Consider the following 9,728-nt stretch of genomic DNA (forward strand, 5'->3'; position numbering starts at 1 on the left):
TTTTTTTTTAAATTTTTATTGAATACTCAGCGATTTAGGTTGCTTTAAGATCAAAGACTTGATAGAACAGAAGGTAGGCAGAGGATTGGTGTATTAGCTTAGTATGAATTATTGTTCATCTTTTTATGCTTTGGATGTTTCAGAATTCTTGCTTACTGTTGTTAGAATTTTGGAAATAAATTTACAGAATTTTATAATTATGTTTGTGACCTTATCCATATTGTACTTGTATTTTTTGCCTATCTTGTTTTGTTAAATTGTTCAGTATTTACTCTCAAAAATAATATAATTGTTTAAAAGCATCTTTTATTTTAGCCTCTTCTCTTTCCTTTCAAGTATCTATCCGCATTGGTGATGAAGACAAGGAAAAAGAGGAACACAAAGAGGTGCAGAGATAATAAAAATCTCAAAGACCTAGTTTTTACTGTTCGTAGATTTTCTTTTAATTTTTTGAAAACCGGTGGATATTTTAAAAATAATAAAGTATAATATAAATTAGCGGAATTGTGAGAAGAAATTCTTACACCGTTTTTAGTTGTTAATTAATGTCGCTTATGTTTTTGTAGTCTTATGTTTAATTTTTAAATTGTTTATCCTGTAAAGATTTGAACCCGAAGAGGACCTTGGTTACTTTTGTAATTTTACATAAGAGACGTTCTGTTTTTCAAAAATTGAAAATTGGAAACAAAAAACTAAAACTGTTTTTTAAAAAAATTCAGTTATAATGGTCGTTATTTTTTAAAAATCTTTTAGGGTTCAGTTTTCTTAAAACTGTTTTTTAAAAATTCTTCAAATTCTTTTATAAGAAGGTCTGTGTTTTTCGTTTTAAATTTTTTGAAAATTCTGTTTTCAGATGAAAACTAAATTTTTTAAAAATTCAGTTATAAAAATATAAAAAATTTATAAAAACAGAGCTTGGTTTAGTTTTCTGAAAATTCTTTTAAGGTCTGTGTTTTTCGTTTCGTTCAGATTTTTGAAAACTGTAGTTTTAAGATGAAAACTAATTTTTTTAAAAAATTCAGTTATAAAAATAAATTTTTTTTTTTTTTTTTTAAATTCAGTTATAAAAACAGAACTTGGTTCAATTTTCGAAAAACTGTTTTTTGAAATTTTTTTTATAAAATGTTTGTTTTTAAAATTGAGTTATAAAAACAGTTTTTTTTTTTTAAAAATTCTTTTATAAAAAGGTTTGTTTTTTGTTTGGTTCAGTTTTTTGAAAGTTATTTTTTTTTTTAAATTCAGTTATAAAAATATCCGTTTTCAGGAAACGGGAACGGTATTTATTGGTCTTTTTTATCTGAAAACTTTATTCTAATAAAAACTAAGCATGCAAATTATGTGTTACTATAATATCTTGTTAGGATTGTTTTAGTGTTTACCCTCAAAATAATAATAATTATTGTTTCCAATTATTCAATTTTGATTAGGAAAGTGCCAATTGCCCTAAAAAAAAAAAGACCACTCATATTTAATAACCTTTTAAGTGTTTTTTATTTCATTCTTTGTCTCTCCTCTCTCTACTCAGAAGAGGAGGCATTGGCGATTAAGATTAAGGAAGGAAAGGAACACAAAGAGAGGTATGGAGAGAATAAAAAGCTCAAAGACCTGTAAATAGTTTATTATTATTATTCATAGAATATATATATTTTTAATTTATTGAAAACCAATTTTTTATATTATGTTTAACGGGATTGTGATTGGAGTAATTTTGTATAGCCGTTGTTAATTAATGTGGGATTAGGTTTGTTTTAGGTTTATTAGGTATAATTTTGAAGTTGTGTGTAACTAGGATTCTGGAGTGTTTGGTTTGTATTGAGTCTTAATCTCTTATTATTGACGTGATTTACTATGCTTTAACTACCTCTGCTCTAAACCCCACCCTTCTTTTCCGTTTCTCTCTTTGATTTACCCTTCTCTCTTTGACGCTTCGTTCCCCCTCTCCTTTTCTTGGGTTTATAGTTTCGTTTGGAAGAGGAATGAAAACAGATGGAAGAACTTGGTAATTCAATGGAAAGGGTGTTAGAGAAACAGGGTGTTTGGACACCAGTAACACCACAAAAGTTCTATCTCTCTCGGCCGCCGGAGCCGATTTCCGGTGACAGGGCTGCCGGGAATTGGGTTCAGCCTGTGGTTTTCAATGCTGTGACTTCCATGGACACAAACAGAGGTTTGTACACTAGTGCATTGGCCGCCAAACAAGGTACAGTACCGGAAGAGGAGGGAATTGTGTGTGGGAATTCAAGCATAGATGGTCCGAAATTGTGTAATTGGGACGAGCTTACTTTTATGGAGCTAATGGTTCTGGCAAACAACACTCAACTAATTTCAGAATCTGCGTTTGATGATGGCGGCATTGCAAATAACAACAATCAAAGCTCATTGTTTGGAGATCATACTTACGCCAACCACCCACCAATACAAAAGGGTAAGTCATTTTTTTTTTTTTTTTTTTTTTTTTCTGAATCCCACCATGATTTAGTTTGAAGTTCAAAAGGACCAAATCAAATTATAATTATATATATATATATATATATATATATCTATTATAATTAGCTTTCATATAATAAAGTTAGATTTTCTCATTCATAGTATACAATAATTTTTATTTCTTCCTTTTTTTCTATGACTAAATTCTATTTATAGTTGACTGTTTGGGTATTGTATACTTTTTCATTATGTACCTTCTAGAATTGGTAACAGATAATTTCCAAAAAATCCCAAATAAAACTTGCCATACTCATATATACACACACATATATAACCGAATTGATCAAGCTTTCCAAATTGGTTTTGGTTTGGTTCATTTAATTTTTAATGACAATGATTTCAAATATTATTCCCTTTTGGAGTATGAAATTCATGCTAGTGTCTGAATGTTGTGTGTAGATGATAGAGCTGATCAAGAAGGAGGAAAGGATGAAATAGATAATAGAGCTGATCAAGAAGAAGGAAAGGATGAAATGCAGCGTGAAGGTGAGAACTCACAGTCCACTCCAACTCACAGAAAGAGACACCACAGTGATATAGACTCGAACAAAAAGTCAACACAGAGACCAAAAAGGAAAAAATATTGGCCTAAGATAGCAGTTGAAGGCAAAGCAAGAAAGGCCCCAAAATCTCATAAGCCAGCATCTTCAACTCCAACTCCTAAAACTCCAAAAACTCCAAAACAGCCAACACCAAAGCGTGCCACTTTGAAGAAGAGCAATAATGCAAGGAAGAAAAATCTCAAAGTATCTGTCACTCCTGGGAAAGAACATGCTAATCCTCTTGAACATTCCGCAAAGGAAGCCGCAATTGATCAGAATCCTCCTGAACATGATGCAAAGGAACCAGCAATTGATGATGCAAAGACTGCAGAAGCAGTTGATCAGAATCCTCTTCAACATGATGCAAAGATTGCAGAAGCTATTGATCAGAATCCTCTTGAACATTCTGCAAAGTGTGCAGAAGCAATTCATGCTCCAAAGTCATGCAGGCGAGTTCTCAATTTTATATTAGAAGCTCATGGGAGACAAAATAATGATTCGACAAAGAGAAATGTTATTACTGAACAGAATTCTCTACTAGTGTATCGTAGGGTATTCCAAGCCAACAAATGTGAAAGAAATAGCAAATTAATTGGACCAAATTTTCCAAGAATTTTCAAGAAAAGAAGGATGGAGATAGAAAAGTCTATATTGCATTGGGGTGAAGGAATTACTGTCCGAAGACGTGGTTTTGTAAAATTTTTACCAACACAATTTCAAAGAACACAAGCATTTAGTGATCCCGAATCTTTTTGGTGTATATTCTCGTTAATCCCAGCAGTAAAGTCTAAATATAAACAGAGAAGATCGCACAGGCTAAAAGGAATTGACAATATCCGAATGGAAGTACAGGATAATATTGTTGAAATTGGCAAAAATGAACAACCGGTGGAAGGACAGAATAATATGGTGACTTCTCATGAAAGCCCTGTGGATATTGTTCAGAGATTAGGGTTGGACACTCCAAGTTCACAGTCGGTCACTAGGTCAGAGGTTAAAAGTTCAGAAGTTCACCATTCTATGGTTCTAGTCCAGGGACCAGAGTCGGTCACTAGGTCAGAGGTTAAAAGTTCAGTGGTTCAAAGACCAGCTCCAAAGGTCACCCCTAAAAAGAAGAAGGTTCAGAGACTAGATTTGGTCACTACAAAAAGATTGATTCAGAGACTAGAGTTGGCCACTCCAACCCATACCGGGTTAGAGTATGGAAATAATATTGATGATATTACTCGAAGACTAAAGGATGTTTGTATCAATGATGAAGGATGCCGCCAACTTGTAGTTCATCATCAAAATGCACCATGCCGCCAACTTGTAGTTGATCATCAAAATGCACCATACCGCCAACTTGTAGTTCATCAGCAAAATGCACAATGCTGCCAACTTGTAGTTCATCAGCAAAACACACATCCTGAGCGTGAGCAGTCAGGAGCTCTAGTTCCGCGTGAGCAGTCGGGAGCTCTAGTTCCCCTTAAGAAACGCAAATCACAGCCCAAAGTTGATCTTGATGCAGAGTCAATGAGGGTATGGAAACTGCTGACAGATAATGATGGCTCTCATGAAGAAGAAGAGCATGACAAGGATAAGAAGAAATGGTGGGAAAAACAGAGAGAAGTATTTCGTGGACGGGTGGACTCATTTATTAACCGCTTGAATCATATCCAAGGTAATAAAGAAATGGAATGATTTGAAATACAGCTGCAATCATTTTTTTAAAATTTTTGTTATTGTTATTTATTTTTAGCTGGCTGAAATATCAAATATCCAATCAGAAAAGGAAAGTAATCCTAAATAGGAGTGTATGCTTCGCATGCACATTACTAACAGCAAATGAACTCTACGAACTCTACAGGGAATAGGAAGTTCTCACAATGGAAAGGTTCAGTTGTGGACTCGGTGGTAGGAGTTTTCCTGACTCAAAATGTGTCGGACCATCTTTCAAGGTAAACAAAACTTTCTAAGTTAATTTATACTAGCTAATTAATGTCAATAATATGGTCGGGGATGATTTTGTTACTGAGTTTATTTTTTTTACTCCAGTTCCGCTTTCATGAGTCTTGCTGCTCGATTTCCTCTTCGATCTACGAGTAATCACACAGTATGCAATCTACAAGAAGCAGCTGAGGAAACATGGAATGAAAATGGCAAGCAGTCACCTTCTCTAAGACAGAGCAAAGAGACTATAGGCACGACGAGACCAATTTCTGGTGAAGGAGAGGTTAACAAAGTTGTCAAAGATAAATCTGCAATTCAGAATTTTGATTCTTTAACCGGTGGAAATCTGTCAGCCACATTCATGCCCTCCAATAATGAAACTTCTTGTTGCAAACTTGACAAACACTCGTGTGATGGGACTGGAATTGATGATGGAAATCGGATGGAGAATCAAAAGAAAGGATTAAGCTTATCAGACAATGTATTTGACTTGGAAGGTGCATATGTATCAGGCCATTTGCCTGGTTCCAAAGTTCCCCTTGCCCCTTCTAATATGGAGATTGATTCTCCAGGGCTCTTGGGAGGCTTTGAAAACATAAATATGAAGGAGACGGGGGACACATATGCATCATTAGACAAGTGCCAATTGCCCGGTGAAAGTAGCTTCCAAACAGAAGTCGGGAAAGAAAAAATCTTACACTCTAGCAACAATCGTCAAGGAAACAATAAAATGATCTTGCAGCCTGAAACAACCTTGAGAACAAAGAAATCCAAGGTTGCGGAGAAGCAAGAAAACCCAATTAACTGGGATGATCTAAGGAAAACCTATTCCAGCAGTAGAGAACCTACTCCTACTGGTGATGCGATGGATTCATTGGACTGGGAGGCAGTCAGGAAAGCACCAGTTGAAGTGGTCGCTCAGACCATTTTGGACCGTGGAATGAACAATGTTCTTGCAGTTCGAATCAAGGTACACAATTCTGCATCAAGAAAATGAAAGTTTAAATGTGAAAATTGTTAATGGTAGCTGAGATTTGCTATTCAAAATTTTTTTTTGGCAGGAGTTTCTTGATCGAGTGGCTAGAGATCATGGAAGTCTCAACCTTGAGTGGCTAAGAAATGTACCATCACAGAAAGCAAAGTAAGCCAACTAAAGTTCAATATGTAATCACAGTTTTCATATACGAACATTAACAAATAGCTGAATATAACTAATATCTATTTTCTATCATTGCAAATTTATTATTATTATTATATTTATTTTCCAAATTAAACGTGGTGTAGGGATTACTTGTTGAGTATTGAAGGTCTGGGTTTGAAAAGCGTGGAGTGTATACGGCTTTTGTCACTTCGTCACCATGCCTTCCCAGTAAGATTATTATATTGAAAAAGATGATCACTTAATAGCTTCATAAAGTTTTTAACCTTACTCTTAACTGCTGCATGTTTGTGGTTTCATTAAGGTGGACACAAATGTCTGTCGGGTAGCAGTGCGTCTAGGCTGGGTCCCTCTGCAACCACTTCCCGGTGATTTACAGATACATCTCCTAGAGCAGTAAGTATTATATACCAATTGATCAACACCACTGGAATTTCCTATCAAATAAAAAATCTTGATGTTGTTCCTGTTTAGGTACCCTATGTTGGACGCGGTTCAAAAGTATCTATGGCCGCGGCTGTGCAAACTTGATCGACTAAAACTGTAATTCCTGAGTTTTACTAACAATAATAACTTGAAGGATCTGTTCGTACTCTTATAGTTTACTTAGATTAATATAACCACTAATCTTTTCTGTTGTTAACATGTGACCTATTTACAGATACGAACTACATTATCAGATGATTACTTTTGGGAAGGTAAGCTATCACTTTCCTTTAGAATTTGTTAACAAATCATAATTCTCTCAATTTAAATTATAGAAAGAAAACACTAATATTGGCCACATGTTCGAGATTATGCAGATTTTTTGCACAAAAAAAAATCCAAATTGCCATGCATGTCCAATGAGGGGAGAGTGCAAACACTTTGCGAGTGCATTTGCAAGGTTTGAATCATCTTTGCTGCTCAATTTTCTTAAATTGACACTAAATGCATAGGAACATAACTAAAATGGTAACTTATAATATTCTAAATGCAGTTCTAGGCTTGCCCTGCCAGGGCTACAGGAGACAGGTAGAGGAAATCCAGGGGTTCCAGATGCATATGCTCCAAACCCTGTTGTGGGCATTACACCAATAACGGGGTCCCTCCCCGAGGAGAACTTACCGGACTCAAGATACCAAAGCAATGATTGTGAACCTATCATTGAAATGCCAGATTCTCCAGGGCCTGTAGATACCGAAACACTTGAAAGGGACATTGGAGACATTGAAGATTTGTTCACGGAGTCCGATGACAAAATACCTACGGTCAACTTAAATGAAGAAGAGTTTAAAAGCAATTTAATGGACTATATAGAGAAGAACAATATTCCAATCTCAGAAGAAGATATGTCAAAAGCTTTGGTTCTTCTAAGTTCAGAAGCTGCTTCGATGCCTGCGCCTAAAATAATGAAGTATATTGCCCGATTAAAGACATTGCACAATGTGTAAGTAATTACTTTCCATCTTCTCTTCATAGAGTTAAGAAATTATTGTATAAACTTGTGCCCATAGGAAAACTTGGACAAGTTAAATAGAGTAGGGTTTTTTATTTATTTATTTATTTTTTCCCGGTAACTAATGGTTAAGAAGTTTTACATATTAATACTCCATATTTCATAGATGCAGCAGTGAATTAAACTCTCAGTATGGTGTGCTAATTGTTTTCCATTATAATGCAGCTATACGATTCCGGATGACCACGTCCTTTTGGAAGGGGTAAGATACCTCACCCAGTCACCACCATATTTCTATGGCTTATTTGCATTCGCATATTTTGTTTTTATCCACTTTTTGAATATTTTACTTCTACAGCTAGAGAAGCGGGATCCTGATGATCCAAGTCCGTACCTTCTTGCTGTATGGACACCAGGTACAAAATTAACAATGAAAACATGATATGGAAGTTAATAATAGTCCAATAATTATAAACCAGTCCCAAACTACAAAGAGCAAATGATGTTCAATTCAATATGTGGGCATGTTGGTGATGGTTTTCTAGTTCTTTAATTTTTAAATTTTAAATTTACACTAATTATAGGTACTCTCAAATTGCAGTAGATTCGATTTTTTAGCCAAATGAACAATCTATCTTTCTCTATTTTTTTTTAATAATATTCAAATTCATTTGGAATGTCTACTATTAGGAGAAAATGAAGATCCTTCCGAACCACCCAAACAATGTTACTCCATGGGACCAGAACAAGATTCTCAAACAGTTCCCGGAACAATTTTGGTGAGGAAAACGACCTACCTAAATATGCTGATTGTTGCTGCTGTAATTTAATATTCTAAACTACAATAGAGAGTTGACACACACCACAATGTATGACAGATACCATGTCGAACAGCAACAAGAGGGAGCTTTCCACTCAACGGAACATACTTTCAGGTTAATGAGGTAAAATCACTTTTAATAGTACGCTTTTACAAACTCTTTTATCGTTCACCGTGGTTTAGAATCATTAGAATTTCAGATTAGGGTGTATTACTGATATATATATATATATATATATATATATATATATTTCTGCAGGTGTTTGCTGATGATGAATCCACTCTAGAACCAATTGATGTTCCCAAAAAATGGTTAGAGGATCTAAACTTGCGACCTTTAGGTTGTGGAAATTCAGCTAGCGGTATATTGAAAGGTCAAAACATTACAACTTTTTGACTCATATAATCCTTGTTAATTATATGAAGTTATAGAAACTTGCTTACAAAATGCTATTTGTGTAATCCAGAATTTGGAGCGAGAACGGTTCAGGAGATCTTTGCGAAAGGTAAGAAACAAGAATTTACTATATTTAATAGCAATAATATTTACCATGGAAAAAGACTTGGAATTTATAAATCCAGTTGGGATTACTGTTAATAGAACACACAAAATATGTACACACTCATCCGCACAAACTGGCAAAAACCTCCTACAAGCAAATTGTTTATTTTAGTATTAATATATTTCTAATTAATTAGATCAAGCGTATTAGAGAATGATTGCATTAAGCAGAAAACTTTATCTCTGGATATCAAATCGAAAATTTCATATTTCTTTTAACAGTGATGAAAAATTGGTGAATACCCTTAAGGTTCAGCAGTTGAGGCCTATGCCTCAAAGTCTAAGCTCTACGTGAGCTGCAAATCTTAAGCACACACTACCGCTTTATGTCAAGAGCATGCACAAAAGAATAATATGGCTTTCAGTATCGGATTTGTTGTTGAATTTGTGTATTCTAATAAACTGCAGGATTTATTTGTGTGAGAGGATTCAACAGAAAGACTCGGTATCCCACACCAATTCCTCGTAAATTTCACATATCGGCATCTGAGGTAGCAAAGAGGAAGACAAAGAAAACAAGGAAATCAAGGAAAACAAGAGATAGTAGTACTGCTAATCCATAGTGTCTCACAAATGTTGTTCACATACTCTTTACTTGCTGTGACATATGATACGTAGTAAATTCACAACAGAGAGGGGCCTCATTGATTTACGTGTTTTATATATGGGGAAAAAAACATATAGATAGTTGAAGAAGGCATCCATGGGAGGGAGAGAGTACAGCGATTGCTTTTGGAAGACTGAAATGTTTTTGCTTTGCTTTGGTTTTGTGAAGTTGTTTCGTTTTT

General features: G+C 34.8%; 1 protein-coding gene across 1 annotated transcript; it reads left to right on the plus strand.

The window, feature by feature from the left end:
* Positions 1-1,986: 1,986 nt before the first annotated feature.
* On the plus strand, positions 1,987-9,503 carry LOC132269797 (protein ROS1A-like). The gene is made up of 15 exons (XM_059771038.1): positions 1,987-2,425; positions 2,887-4,692; positions 4,879-4,969; positions 5,067-5,931; positions 6,023-6,102; positions 6,246-6,330; positions 6,425-6,516; positions 6,595-6,663; positions 6,782-6,818; positions 6,924-7,006; positions 7,100-7,549; positions 7,784-7,820; positions 7,917-7,974; positions 8,846-8,884; positions 9,349-9,503. The coding sequence occupies exons 1-15, from the start codon at positions 1,987-1,989 to the stop codon at positions 9,501-9,503; spliced, it is 4,386 nt and encodes a 1,461-aa protein (XP_059627021.1).
* Positions 9,504-9,728: the final 225 nt, after the last annotated feature.

The sequence above is a fragment of the Cornus florida genome, unplaced genomic scaffold (genome assembly GCF_030987335.1).
Source record: "Cornus florida cultivar Cherokee Brave unplaced genomic scaffold, ASM3098733v1 CherokeeBrave_3.0.0_Hap2_Chr08, whole genome shotgun sequence".
Classification (NCBI taxonomy): domain Eukaryota; kingdom Viridiplantae; phylum Streptophyta; class Magnoliopsida; order Cornales; family Cornaceae; genus Cornus; species Cornus florida.

Bases quoted from the DNA above. Each gene is read 5' to 3' on its own strand.
- LOC132269797 (XM_059771038.1), top strand. From the start codon at position 1,987: ATGGAAGAACTTGGTAATTCAATGGAAAGGGTGTTAGAGAAACAGGGT. The intron at 4,970-5,066 runs GTAAACAAAACT...TTTTTACTCCAG, and splicing joins GTGTCGGACCATCTTTCAAG to TTCCGCTTTCATGAGTCTTG. The intron at 6,517-6,594 runs GTAAGTATTATA...GTTCCTGTTTAG, and splicing joins CAGATACATCTCCTAGAGCA to GTACCCTATGTTGGACGCGG.